This window comes from Pongo pygmaeus, chromosome 13, assembly GCF_028885625.2.
Source record: "Pongo pygmaeus isolate AG05252 chromosome 13, NHGRI_mPonPyg2-v2.0_pri, whole genome shotgun sequence".
In the NCBI taxonomy this organism is placed as follows: Eukaryota; Metazoa; Chordata; class Mammalia; order Primates; family Hominidae; genus Pongo; species Pongo pygmaeus.
In genome coordinates, this window is record NC_072386.2 from 104,945,234 (window position 1) to 104,960,240 (window position 15,007).

A 15,007-nucleotide genomic window follows, 5' to 3' on the forward strand; every position below is an offset into this window, starting at 1 on the left:
GCAAGCTCATCCTCACTCATTAACCACCTGTGTCTGCAGCCATGGCCATCGCTGCACACCTCTGAGCTCCTGCTCTCCCATTTAACAAGACAGCTAACACTATATCTGCCTCCAGTCTGAGATTCCTCCAGAAAGAGCTCTCAGTTCAGCATCTGGGAGCAACCGCCTGCTTAAGAAACATTACTCTCCCCACTCCCTTTCCATAGAAGAGTGGTGATGAATGACCTAAAGGTGAGAAACAAGGGCATAGAGGAGAGTATGGGGCCAAGCCAGCTCTCCTGACCTCCAGCCCTGACTTTTCCACTGCATGGACCTTAATAACCGGTTGTTTCCCAAGACAGGTAACAATGCATATGCTCCTGCCCCTTCCTTGCAAAGGCCTCCTGGGATTCATTTGCCTCCAAGCATCCAGGGGGCAGAACCATACCCTGAGGTGGCCAGATGCTTTGCTGGGGGACTGGTGAGTCTGCAAGAGAGTCACGCTGGGGCCAGACGTGGTGGCTCACACCTGTAATCCCAGCACTTTGGGAGGCTGAGGTGGGCAGATCTCCTGATGTCAGGAGTTCAAGACCAGCCTGGCCAACATGGCAAAACCCCGTCTCTACCAAAAAATACCAAAATTAGCTGGTCGTAGTGGTGGGCATCTGTAACCCCAGCTACTTAGGAGGCTGAAGCAGGAGAATTGCTTGAACTGGGGAGGTAGAGGTTGCAGTGAGCCAAGATCGCGCCCCTGCATTCCAGCCTGTGTGACAGAGAAAGATGTCATCTCGAAAAAAAAAAAAAAAAAAGAAAGAAAGTCAAGCTGGGCTTGGGCTCTAGAGACAAAAGGGTGGCCTCTTGGGGAAAATAAAAATCACAGTCCAAATTACCACGCCCACTACCATCTACTGAGTGCCCAGTGGGAGTGGGCACCATGCCAGAGGCATTCCCAAGGATTCTAATGATCTTTTTCTATTTGCCTAATTACCTACTTTTTTTTTTACCTTTCTCCCCCAGCTTCCCAGACTGCAAGCCCCAGGAGACAGGGCCACATCTCTCTTGTTCACCTGTTGTCCCCTAGAACCCATCCCTGGCATGCAGTAGACATTCAACAACTTTTAGGTTTTTACAGAGGAAGAAACTGAGGCTCAGAGAGGCAAGGCACACAGCTGGTAAGTGGTGGTGCTGGGATTCGAACTCAGGCTGGTCTCACTCCAAAGCCAGCATCTTAACTCTGCCCTGGGCTACTAAGCCAGGGACAAGGCAGGGGAAGCTCACCCTGGCCGAGCTGACGGTGGTGGAGGTGCCGTGGCTGCCTGTGGACGAACCCGTGTCACTGTAGGAGACCATGGAGTAGGTGTCCCCGGCCCCGGGGCCTGGGGGCTGCCGCGCCTTCATAGACTCAATCTCACGCCTCAGCACCAGGTGGTCGAAGCGTTCTAGGTCTTGCGGGGAAATGGTGCCTCTCACCTCAGAGAGGAGTGAGAACTGGAGGCGGGGACAAAAGGGGCACTCAGCAGGGAGCGCTACCAGAAGGTGGAACAGGGGCCCTGCTACCCCCATAGGACTGGCATGCAAACTTGACCCTGCCTCCCTCCTTAACTGTCTGGCTCCCCAGTGCTCTCAAGAGAAAGGCCAAACACCGTCACCTGGACACTGGGCCCAGCATCATCTGACTCCTGCTTCCCTGTCACCTCCTCAGCAAGCACACGTGGCTGTGACTCCCTGGACACACTGCAACATTTCATGCCATGAAGCCTCTGGCTGTCTGTCCCTTCCACTCAGAATACCCTTTCCAACACTCGTCTCCAAATCCTATTTCCTCTGTTAAGTCTTCCGAAACATAACCCCTCCCAGTGGATTTCACCACCTCTTCCTTTGTACAGTTTCCGGACCTCAAACAGCTTGGAGCAGAGTACTCAATGCTGGTAGCACAGCACAGTCACCTGGAGGGCTTGTGAAGATGACTGATGGCTGGCTCCCATCCCCAGATATGAGGTGTTAACCAGCCTAGGATGGGGCCCAAGCACTGCTTTTAAGAGCAATCCAGGTAATTCTGTGCACTCAGCGTTGGAAGCCACTGCGATAGGGACCCAATCACAGGGCGCTTTCAATGTCTGTTTCCCCCAGGAGTCTGTGAGCTTCCCAGGGGCGGGAGGCTGCCTCAGTCCCAGGTCTCTGCCCAGGGTTCAGTTCAGGCCTGACCCCTTGTAGGTTCTCAGCAAAGGAGCAGGGGCAGGGCAGGATGCAGAGCCCTGGAAACGCTGAAGCCAGTTGGGAGGCAGGGTGCGGGTCACCTTGGCGTGGGTGTTGAGCAGCTCGAACAGGGCCATGACGAGGGCCTCCACGGAGACGCTGCCGCCACGGTACTCATCCAGGTAGTAGGCCATGGTGGTGCGCTCCTGCTCGTTCAGCAGGTGCCGAGCCTGCTCCTCCAGCAGCACGCGTGTCTGGTTCCCCAGGCTGCTCAGGGTCACCTGGGAGCCGGCTGGGCCCTTGTAAAATCCTGGCTGCAAGACAGAAAGATAGAAGCCCAGGAATTCTGAGCTGCTCTAGAGCTGAGTGGCCATGCCACTCCCCCTCTGCCCTTCCATCCCGTCTAAGTGTGGTGTCTCATCTGTTACTCTCGCTCATAACCCCCAGCACTTTGCCTTGATAGTACTATCTTTCTTAATTAGAATTTGTTTTGTCTTTACATCTCCTTCACTGAGTATAACCTGCATGAGGGCAGGGGCCTGGTCTGCTCTGTTCACTGCCATCAACCTTGGTGCCAGGGGTGGTGCCCAGAACCTAGCAGTCAGCCATAGATAAGTGGGATGGGGGGTGGGCAGATAAGGGGCTGCCCAGTTGGAATGAGGTAGTGTAAGTCACTCGGCACCCTCTGGCTGGCCAGACCTCCTCACTCAGGGAGCTGTGGGGAAGCAGAGAATACCCCTTAGAGGATGCCCTACCTTGTTTATTCCTTCTGTTGTGAGATCGCCAAGAAACCTGTGGGGAAAGACACATGTCTCCAGTTGTGCATCTGAGCAGATCAAATGGGCGTGGGCAATGGACAAATGGGCAACGGCGTGGGCAAGATCAAATGGGCTTGGGGCAGGAAGAGCAAAGCTTCGAGAGAACCATGTGTCGTGGCCTCCACTCGCTGCCAGTTCAGTCTGGGGCCTACTCAGGGGTAAATGAAACTCTGGACAGACTGGCAGCGTCCAGCCTCCCAATCAGCAGTGTGCACGGCACCTCCAAAACCACCCGAGGTGGGCTCCTGAGTCATTGCCAACCCCGCAGGACCAGGCAGGTAACACAAGGAGTGGAGGGAAGAAATGGTGATTGACAGGCAACCTCAGGGTCAGGCCAAGCCTCAGGAGCTTAGGGGCTGGTGAACTGGAGATCCCAGATGCAACTCGCGGGTGCGGCTCAGCTCCAGCCCATGTGGGCTCAGGCTGCCAGGCTTCCTGATTTTTAAGAAGCATCCAGAAATCCAGTTTCTTTTATAGAAAACCTGGTATCTTTCTAGATGTTGGCAAGTAACTTTAAAAATGTTTAATACGATGCAGGTGAAAGGAAGGGAAGGGGGAGACACACACACACACATACACACACAGAGAGAGAGAGAGACAGACAGACAGACATGCTCTGCAGTGTATTTGGCCAGGGGGCCACCAGGCTGAGATTTCTGATGAAGATCAAAAGGTGACACATTACACTGTTGGCAACTGTGCAGCCACCTGGCAACTGGATCTCAGTTTATGACTTTAAGACCCTCTCACCCAGATTTCTTCATGGGATCCAGCCTGGTGGCCTCTGGCCAAATACACCCCAAAGCATCTCTCTCTTTCCCTCTCCCTCCCTCTCTTCCATCTGCACAGATCTGGGATGAGGGCAGGGTTATGGGCCCCACTTTTTAGATGAAGCAACTAAGGTCTATAGAATGAGTTAAGTAATTTGGGGACAAATAAAGAATGAGACAGTTGGATGGTGTATTTCAGCTTTCCATGGGGAAACTGAGGCCAAGAGAGGAGAGGGATGTGCCCAGGTCATGTCCTGCCAATGGAGGTCCCTGGTGTGGGGACTGCAGGCTGAGAGGAGAGCCAAGGCGGTGGAGGGATGGGAGGCGGCTATCACTGGCTTTCAGAAATGGCCCCGGGGTCTGGAGACTGGAGCGAGCAGAGTGGCCAGACCCTGCTGAGTTCGCCATGGTCTCCCCAATCCGGGAACTGGCGATCCACTTGGTCTCGTCCACAGTGGTGCGGGCATGGGGCAGCCTCCCGACGTCCTTCACTGTCAGGATGAGGTGCCGAGATGACTTAAGCAGCCTGACCGCCTCGTCGTGTAGGATGTTGAGAAAGCTCCGCCCATTCACTTCTAGAATCTGGTCCCCAACCTGCCAAGACCACCACACAACACAGTCACCTGGGCTGTTTGCAGGATTCACACTAGGGACTTCACAGCCCAGATCCCAATTCTCCTCTGGGCCAGCCTGCCAAGGAGATCATCCAGGATCAGAGAGGATGTGAGGATGCCTGAGGGTCACACAGCAAGTCAATAGCAGTGTCAGCCTTCTGATCCTGACCCAGAGTCCATGCTCTTGTCATCAAAAGGGGGCACGTCCCCATGACTCAGCAATGGCTTTGAGGGGTAGGTCTACGATGACATTCCCAAGGGTCCCCTTATCTAGAAACAACAGTCATCTCAGGCCCAAGGTGGGCGTGAAGCTGGGGTAGGATGAGGCAAGCCATGAAGGCAGACATCCATAATTTTCCTCCTACACTTTTACTTTGTTGAGGTTTTTACCTCAACCATGCATTCTTATATTACCTTAAAATGTAAACAACACTTTAATCTACTAAAAGAAACAGCAATAAATGAGAAAATTAGCTTTCCATTAAAGCAGTACATATGGTTTAGATTCTTACAAGGAGGCAGCTTTATTTTGTAATTAAAAAAATATTTCTGGCAGGTACAGTGGCTCATGCCTATAATCCCAGAGCTTTGGGAGAATGAGGTGGGAGGACTACTTAAGCCCAGTAGTTGCAGACCAGCCTGGGCAACAGTGAGAGTCCATTTCTAAAAATAATAATAATAGCCGGGCACAGTCGTGTGTGCCTGTAGTCCTTAGCTACTCGGGAGTCTGAGGTAGGAGGATCACTTAAGCCCAGGAGCTCGAGGCTGCTGTGAACTGTGATTGCACCACCATACTCCAGCCTGGACAACTGAGCAAGATCCTCTCTTTTTAAAAAAATACTTTTAATGAAGGAAGGTAAAAATAGAGGCAAAAAATAAAACTAGCCTTCCAATAGAAACAAATATGTGACAAAAATAGAAGGAGTTGAAAGGGAAGATGCTACAGGGTATGATGGGACCGCACCTTTAAACTCAGGGTTCCTTTCACAAATGGGTCAACTGAGGTCTAAGGACAGGAAAGGGCTGCCCACGGTCACGTGCCACTGAGGCCTTGAAGGGCAGCCTCATAATGCTGGTTATTCTTGGCTGTTTTTTCTTTTCCCCAGTTTCCCAGCCTGCTGAGAGCACACGATCAACTCCTGTAGGTTTACCCAGCATTTTTCAAAGATTTGGAAAAGGTAAGACAAATGGGAGCTTGGGAGAAAAGAAGATGGGATGACAAGGCTGAGAACCAAAACCCTGCTCCCCAGTTCCCCGGCTTTTCTTGAATGCCTCACCCCAGTTGGGAGTTTCCAGTAGAGAAAGTGGTTACAAAGACAGACTTTACCTCTCCCCTCTGCACCGGCTTTGACACGCTCAGGGGAGGCTTGCTGCCTCTGCCTCCATGACCCTAACAGAGTGGGGTCTGTGCTGCATTTCAAGCATTCACCACCATTTACTGCAATGCCTACTGTGTGCTGGGATGTTGCGCTGAGCAGGATAACCTGCTCCTGTTCCATTTAGCTCACGATCAAGGGTGAGCTCAGCTTTGTGTGATGACTGAGTTTCCCCATCAGCCTCTCCACACTGTATCCCCAGGGCCCAGCACACAGTAGGAATTAAAAAAATCATCAGATGAGGCCAGGCATCGTGGCTCATGCCTGTAATCTCAGCACTTTGGGAGGCTGAGGTGGGCGGATCACTTGAGGTCAGGAGTTCAAGACCAGCCTGGCCAACATGGCAAAACGCCGTCTCTACTAAAAGTACAAAAATTAGCCCGGCGAGGTGGTGCGCCTGTAGTCCCAGCTACTCGGGAGGCTAAGGCGGGAGGATCGCTTGAACCCCGGAAGCAGAGATTGCAGTGAGCCAACATTGTGCCACTGCACTCCAGCCTGGCTGGGTGACAGAGCAAAACTCTGTTTTTTTTAAAAAAAATCAGATTAATAAAAAGACACGCATTTCCACCCATTCCAACTCCAGGACCATCTCTGCTGCAGCTCAGAGATGGACATTATGCCAGCCTTCTTTGTCCCTTTATATGTTTTCTCCTTAATATCACCAACATCCTATACAGTAGGTATCATGGCTCTCCATTTCACTAGAGAGGAAACTGAGGCCCAGAAAGGTTAAGCACATAGTTTGTGGTCACAATGCTAGTGAAAAGGAGTGCTGATTTGCACATCCAGCTCAGGCCAGCGCCAAGACCCCTCTGCTTTCTACTACTGGGCTGCTGCCCAGAGCTCTGTTTGGGGACCACGTGATATCGCTTCAAATCCAGCGTGTCCAAAGCTACTGTGCTGCCATCCTTTCCCTGACCCTGCCTGCAGTAGCCAGATCTGAAAACTTCATCCCATCATCAACTCTGCCTTTACCCCCCTGAGCAGATCCTTCAGCAAATCCCGTCCTCCACCCCCATCAGCCCCCTGACCTGGGTTCCTACCTGCTCCCTCCCACGTTAGCGAGCTAGCATCCTCCTCACTGTGCATTTACATCTAAACTGGCCACAGACATAGTACCAGATTAATTTCTTTTTTTTTTGTTTCTTGGAGACTGAGTCTCCCTCTGTTGCCCAGGCTAGAGGCGCAATCTTGGCTCACTGCAACCTCCACCTCCTGGGTTCAAGCAATTCTCATGCCTCAGCTTCCCGAGTAGCTGGGACTACAGGTGCACACCACCACGCCCAGCTAACTTTTTGTATTTTAGTAGAGGTGGGGTTTTGCCATGTTGCCCAGACTGGTCTTAAACTCCTGAGCTCAAGCGATCCACCCGGCTTGGCCTCCCAAAGTGCTGGGTGGCATGAGCCACCGCGCCCTGCCAGTGTCAGATTAATTTCATCAACTTTTTGCTTTGATGACATCTCTCCCTGCCTAGACACCTCCCATGACCCCTCATAATCTAGGAGGAAGCAAAGCACTATGGCTAATGGTTTCAAAGACAATCTGATCTGGGTTCAAATCCTAACTCTATCACTTCCGTGCCTCATGGCCCCACAAAACCCACAATAGCTTTTGTGCTTCACTTTCATTGGGAGTAAAAAAGGAGTCCTAGCCCAGGATTGTCCTTCTCCAAATATCTATAGTCAGCAGCATCTCAATGCCACATGCTTTCACCATGCCCCCAGCAATATCTGCAATTCTCTTTCTCCCTTTCTATGTCTCTGAGTTCCCTGGTTAAGAAGCCAGGGCCCCTGAGAACTTCAGCAGCCCTGGCTGGTCTCCCTGTAAAGAGCTCGAGACAAGACCCAACACCTGGCTCAGGGCTTGGTACTCAGCAAGCACTCAATCAGTGCTTATGCATGCAGGTGTGGATACTGCCCTTCCCTATCTCGCCTCTGCAGCTCCCTTCTCCCTTCTCTCTCCCAGCTGGCTTTCTCTGATGCTAAGAGGCAAAGCTGTGCAGCTCTCCCAGGTACTCAGGCCTTACTGAGGGTGGAGGAGAAACTCATTCCTGCTGGGCTCACTGGCATCCAACTTGCTAAACCACCTCCCCACGTGGCAGCTCCGCCTCTCATCTCTGCTGGGCAGGAATCTTCTCCGCTTCCACCTGCTGCTCTGAGCTGGAGCTGGCTGTACTCTTCATCGTTGAAGTGCTTTGTTTCTTTAAGTATGCCCCTCAATAGCTTTTGCTTTCATTGCGCTAAGGGCATCAATTTTAATTTTCCCTTTAACACACTTTATTTCATCCCTGCAGTTTAGTTAAAGGAACTGGCATCCAAGAGACCAGCTACGGAAGGGCATCCTTCTGTATGCAAGCCTCTTCCTATGGGTCCAGGCCAGGAGGGCAGTGAGGGGAGGGAACAATTCAATTCTATGAGCATCGACGTGGCCTTCTATGAGGCTGGGGGAAGGTTGCCAGATAAAATATAGGAGGCCCAGTTAAACTTGAATTTCAGATAAACAAATGCTTTAAAAATAAATGTATGTCTCAAATATTGCATAGGGCATATACATACTAAAAAATGTATTCATTGTTTATCTGCACTTGAATTTAAACGAGCATCCTGTATTTTTATTACTGAAAATCTAGCCACCCTGGGGTGGAGGTATCAGTCACCTCTGGGACCAGTGGCTCTTGTGGGGGCTGATTTAGTGTTGTGGCTTCCAAACTTAGGTCACTTCCCTCACCCTGAGCCTGGCACCTGGCACTTATGCAACCTGAGTCGTGGGAATTACCCAGCATCCCACTTACTTCAGCCTCATCCTAGGCATTAATATGCGTGAAATCCCAGGTTGGCTGTGCTAGTCACATTGTCCTCATGTCTGTCAAGTAAATATATCCCTACCAGATTGGAAGAGGCAGCGTGGATTCCTGTGCAATCCGCCTGGGGAACGGCTGTGAAATGGGAGTCACACTTGGGAAACCCTGACTTACTGGGGACGTGTAAGCCCATCTTCCCAATCTCTTTTCAATCCTCTCCTGTCTCTTCTTCCTCCAGAGCCTGTGTTCAAACCAAAGTGCTAGGTAGGACTGGCTTCAGGGTCTCCACAGGGCCCTCCGCAGCATCTGAGTTGGTTTTGAGTGGCTCCCATTTTTCTGTGTCCAGCTCTCTCCCTTTTCCTCTACTTGTTGCAAAGCTTCCCCAGGTCTAGGAGCCCTGTCAGAAGAGCTGTCTACACGCTCACTGTGATGTAGAGTCCACAAACCACTTTCAGCCAAGTCTGGTGTCTTCCCTGCTGCTAGTGTCCTAGTGCCACCCCATGTGGCCAGTGGAGTATGGAGTCCCATCCCTACATTGCAGCCTCTAGTTTTAAAGCCAGGCAACCGTGACATAGTAGCTGAGTGGCCCCGCACAGCTCTCAAGTACAACCTGAGTCTCGGTTTTGTCATCTGTAAGACGGGCATGATACTACCACTAGTTCCCAGGCAGCTGTGAGAATCAAATGGAACCACCCTGCAGAGCCTGAGACACCTCAGGCTTTCCATGGCTTCTCATGCGCTTCTCTTCCAAATACAGGTGACAGGTTCAGTATGACTTGCTCAAAGTCACTGGTCGTACTGGAAGTAAACAAATGAACCAGGCTTTGAGCCCAATCTTCTCATCCTCTTCCTACCACCCTATGCCACCTTCCTCCCAGCACAGCACTGGCATGCGGGAGATGCTTAGGAAATGGTGAATGGATGGGGGGACCTGGCCTTCCTCCTGTCTTGGTCTCACTTGTTTGTTTCCCCTTTCCCATCAGCTGGTGTGATGTGAATTTGGAGGCAGCATGTTTAAAGATCTTACTCTCACTCTTTCCCAAAGAAAACTAAGAGCTCTGTTTGTTTGTTCATTGCAATGTGGCTTTTCCCCACCCACTGAAGCCAACTCAGAGCTAGACGGCACAGGAAAATAAAGCAGAAAATAGAGGCAAAGATGCTGTATCCATCGGGGCCTTCCAAGGCGTCTCTTATAGATGCAGAATCCAAGGCCCAGAAAGGACAGGGACGTGTCTAGGGCCACAAAGCAAGGCAACGGCAAAGCCCAGACCCACGGCTAACCGTGGAAACACTCATATCCCTCCACCAGAGCTCACTGGGACAGGACGTGCTGGAGATAGGAGAGACAGGTGCCAAGTGTGATTGAGTGTCTAACATTGCTCAGCTTGCTTGCAGGGCACTGATGGGGAGGACGAGGAAGGATAAACGAATAAAGGCAGCTTTATTTTATTTGTCACCATGGGCATCCTATTTGTCACCACTGATGGAGGAGTGGAGGGTGGACCATGGAATGCCCTTCATTTTAAGGCAGAGGAAAGACTCCTCCATCATCCACAGCCCACTGAGTGACTGGCTCATGTTCAGACACTCTGAGAAGAGCACGGCGGGGCTTCAATAAGGACAGGATACCGATTTCCTTGAAATTGGCCAACCACCAGTAAGCAGAGAATTCACTTCCCTTAGGTCTGGGGAAGGCGCAGGAGCCCCAGGAGGAGAGGGGGCCCTCGTAACAGCAGAAACACTCAGTGGACCTCGCTGGGTTAACAGAACCCTCTTACTCTCTAAGAGACCTGAGGAAAATAATTTCATTGTTCTAAGCCTTCCTTCCCAAAATGGAGCTAGTGTGTTGTGCAAAGTATACCAGTGGCCATCTGGTGTGTGTTTCTGAGCACAGACCCAGGAGTCTCTGACTGATTCTACACTCTGCCACTTACTTGCTGTGTGACCTTGGGAAATTGACTTCACTTCTCTGTGCCTGTTACCTCCTCTGGAAAATAGAGATAATATCAGTACCTGGTTGACAAATGAGTTAATACATTCCCCAGTGTATCGCCAACACTTAAAACAGGGTCTGGCACATAGTAGGTGCTCAATAAATATTTACTGAATGAACAAGTATAAAGCACATAAACAAGCAGCTAACATACAGTAACTGCATGGGTCTCCACGGGGCCATAAATGCAATAAATGCATTTTTGAAAGCCATGCTTATCCCTGAATTCGCCTGTTGATCACTCACCAACCAAATCTAGCAATTCTACCTCCAGGGTGTCTCTCAGCGCCACCCCCTGCCTTTCCACCCACCTTCCCCAGGGCCCTGCCTCTGGCTTCCACTGACCCACACACGTTGACCACACCCATAAAACTCATATTGTTAACCCCATTTTACAGATGAGGAAGCCGAGGACGGGAAGTAGAGTCATTAAGAGCTGGGATCTGGCCTTCATTCTACCAGCCAGCAAGGCCCCTGCACGAACCAATACCACCCTCTCCTTTAAGAAAAGCCAGCCTGCCCTTCCTCTACTTCTTACCCCTCCCAGCCCTGGGCTTTAGGCCATGCACTCAGTAGGTGCTGTATTCGTGCCCGATGAAGGGAACTGGCAGGAAGAACCTGTGGCGGAATGGCAAGTAGCTTCGAGCTCCCTCGCCAGAAGTTGTTAGGAGAGAAGCCTGCCAACAACCTGATCCCGACGCTGAGCTGGGAGATGGGAATCCATCCTCTCAGGCCGCGCATGCACCTGTACCAGCCACGCTGGGAAGGGCCCGAAAGAAGCCGATTTCAGAGATGCCTTCAGCACCCTCCCAAGCCTGTGTTAAAATGGATCTTGCGGCTTCACGGGAGGACCCTGTTGGCTGCAGCATTATCACAAGGAAAATTCAAATTCTATTAAAGAGTTTTATTGCAATTATGAATCTTTAATAGTTTTCCATGTCAGGTATAAAACTTTAATGGGCTGTTTTTTTTTCTGTCATTACAAGTGAGCAATACAGTTTTAATGAAACATTAGTTTTTCCCAACAGTTCAGAAGTCAGTAAACCTTGTCCATATTTTGAAAAAGAAAATAAAAAGATGCAGGTAATTGCTAAGACGGTTCCTGGAGCAAGCTCAGGGTATGGACTGGGTCTGGGTGAGCTCTTCACCCAACCCTCTCTGGTTTAGAGCTCTCACAAGGCAGAACCTAACCAGAAACGCTGTGGATCGACCCGGCAAGGCCAATGCACACTGACTCCCAATATGGTCGATGCTTCCTTCCGGTTCCCTCTTCTGACGCTGGCAGATCCGTTGTTAGTACCTGCTTACTCTATTCACCACACAGGGAGCCTCAATGAAGGCCTGCTCTAACCCAGCCATCAATCAAAACTGAGGCCAGAAAGGGGAAAGAACTTGCCTAAGGTCGTACTCTGAGTCAAGGTCAAACCTGAGTTCTTCCCACAGGAAAATCCGGCTTCCAAAGTAAACAGAGAAATTACAGAGGTCAAACACAGAAAGAATAACAACTACCAACCCCCAAGTGCCTCGCTTAGGCCAGCTACCTCGTACAGTTTAGCTCTAAACTTAATAGGCACCGCCTGAGACATGGAAGAGTCCGTGTTTCATAGATGACAGCAGTGAGGCTCAGAGAGGTGAAGTTATTTGCCCAAGGACACCCAGCAAGCAAGCAGCAGAGTGGGATTTGAAGCCAAACCAATTGCTATTCTGAGACCCAGACCTGCAATAATGGAAATGTTCTATAACTAGGTTGTCCAACAACTATTATTTACATTTAAATTATAATAAAATTAAAAATTCACTCCCCCAGTCACACAAGTTCCATTTCACTAGCCACATGTGACTAATGGCCACCATCCTGAACAAACCTAAACACAGCTCCAGATCAAACCCCTGACCTTCTCCGATTCTTTCCTCCAAGCCTGGTCCTTCTCCGGGGCTCCTCATCTCACTGCTCAATCCTAAAATTCCAAACCCACTGGATCCATCATCAAGCCCAATGGATTTTACTTTCCCTTCCAAAAGGACCCTCCATCTTCACTAACTCCACTCGGATCCCAGCCATCCTCGTCTCTCACCTGGACCATTACCACAGCCTCCTAAGTGACCTCCCTGCTTCCACTTTCACCACCCTGCCCAATACTTTCCTTATGTAGAAGACAGATTCATTTAAACTGCAAACCTGATCTTGTCACACCCTCCTTTAAAATCCCTCAGTAGCTTCCAAGCTCCTCTGCCTAGCCTGAGAGGGGCCCTAGCTCCCGAACCCATCTCGCACCTTCCTCCCCTACTTTTTTTTCCAATCCAACCATAGTTGCCATCTCTCAGTTCACTCAACAGATGGAGCCCTTTCCCCACTCCAGACCTCGGCACACATTGTTCCTGTGCCCAAAATGTATTTCCCTTCATTTCTCACCTGGATAACGCCTACTGAATGTTCAGGTCTTGGCTCAAATGACACCTCCTCCAAGAAGCCTTCTCCAACTCCAAGGCAGATATCACTAATCCCCCTCGCCCAGGGCACCCTGCAGCACTCACTCCCCACAGTTTGAGATCGTACTAGACTACAGGCAGAGAGTTCAAAGTCAGTGCGCTGCACCCCCCTTGAACGGCACATGGGAAGCACCTGACAAATGCCTGACGGAATCCATGAATGAATGAATAAACAATTAAATAAATGGATGAGCAGGCATACAAACAAGCTAGTCCCCTCCCCATTCTGGTTCCTGCAGACAGGCTGGAGACATTTTCCATTTATGTAAAGGTTGCATTTGACAAGGCCAGGGCATGTAGGGAGGCTGGGTACATGCAGCCCAGCTCTACAGGCTGCAGCAGGGAAGGAGCACTTGATTTTTACAATCAAAGGGAAGACAAAGAGGTAAAAACACAAATCAGTTTTGTTTTTGCTGGAATCACACTCTGGGAAATGGTGTACATTTAATCCAGCCCCTCATTCTGGAAGAAAGAAAACTAGGGTGAGAGGTAGAGGAGGGGTGTCACAGGTCCAAGGCTTCCTGGGCAGTTGGGGCAAAGCTGGACCAGAACCCAGTCTACCACCTGCTTCAAGCTGCTCTAAAGACCTGCAAGAATCAAGTTCTCAAGCTCAAGTCCACAGCCTTCATAGACACAAACAGTGACCAGTTGGAAGATAGGATGGAAGGAAAGGGAAACCTCATTTATAGTAGCAACAGAAGAGAAAAAACTACCAAGGAATAAACTTAACAAGAAATGTACAACACCTATATGAAGAAAACTTCACACACTTCTAAAACACTCAAAATGACTCAACAAATAAAATATCCCCTTTTCTTGGAAAGGGTTCAGCATTATCCAGACATCGGCTCTCTCTCAGCTCACTTACGTATTTAACATTATCCCAACAAAAACATCAAAAAGCTTTTGTTAGGAAAGTCAGCAAAAATTCATGGGGAAAAATAAAAATGCACAGGGAAGAGCCTTAGATGCATACTGCTAAGGGGAGGAAGCCAGTCTGAAAAGGCTACACACTGCATGGTTCCAACTATGTGATATTCTGAAACAGGCAAACTGATAGAGACACTGTAAAGATCAGTGGTTGCCTGAGGCTCAGGGAAGGAAGAGAAGTAGAGCACAGAGGATTATTAGAGGAGTGACACTCTTCTGTATTACACTATAATGTTTGATACATGACATTATGTATTGATCAAAATCCAATGAACTATGAACCCTTATATAAAGTATGGACTAATAAAAATATTATCAATATTTGCTCATCAACTGTAACAAAGGTACCTCTCGTACACTAACACGAAATGTTAATAATAGGGGAAAATGTGTTGGGGAAGGGTTGGGGCAGAGGAGGTATAATGGGAACTCTGTAGTTCCCACTCAATTTTTCTGTAAACCTAAAACTGCTCTAAAAAAATAAATCTATTGGCCAGGCGCAGTGGCTCATGCCTGTAATCCCAGCACCTTGGGAGGCTGAGGTGGGTGGATCACCTGAGATGAGGAGTTCGAGACCAGCCTGGCCAACATGGTGAAACCCCATCTCTACCAAAAATACAAAAATTAGCCAGGCGTGGTGGTAGGCGCCTGTAATCCCAGCTACTTGGGAGGAGAATGGCTTGAACCTCGGAGGCGGAGGCTGTAGTGAACCGAGATCGTGCCACTGCACTCCAGCCTGGGTGACAGAGCGAGACTCCATCTCAAAAAACTAACTAAATAAAATAGATAAATCTATTAATTTTAAAACATAAAATAATTTTATTATTTAAATATAATAAAAAACTTTTTGTTATTTAAAAATAAAAACAATTCTTTTAAAATCTAAAAGTATAAAATGCAAGAACGGCTATAAAAAACCCTGATACAGAAAAGCTACTAGAGAAGCTACCAGGCACTAAAGCCTGCTCTAAATCCTCCGTAATTACACCAGTGTAGCACTGACTCATAAGTAGACAGACAGACGGTGAAACAGACTAGAAA

At 49.5% G+C, this 15,007-nt stretch overlaps 1 protein-coding gene across 4 annotated transcripts in view; it reads right to left on the reverse strand.

The window, feature by feature from the left end:
* WHRN (whirlin) overlaps positions 1-15,007 on the reverse strand; it is a 106,658-nt gene that overhangs the window by 19,966 nt on the left and 71,685 nt on the right. For 3 of the 4 annotated variants that reach the window (XM_054501814.1, XM_054501813.1, XM_054501812.1), the window contains exons 4-7: positions 4,155-4,357; positions 2,931-2,967; positions 2,277-2,489; positions 1,258-1,467 (exon numbers count right to left, since the gene is read on the reverse strand). In XM_054501814.1, coding sequence (XP_054357789.1) covers positions 1,258-1,467; positions 2,277-2,489; positions 2,931-2,967; positions 4,155-4,357 — 663 coding nt within the window. The remainder of the gene's footprint in view (positions 1-1,257; positions 1,468-2,276; positions 2,490-2,930; positions 2,968-4,154; positions 4,358-15,007) is intronic. The other variant, XM_054501815.1, reaches the window with a different exon arrangement.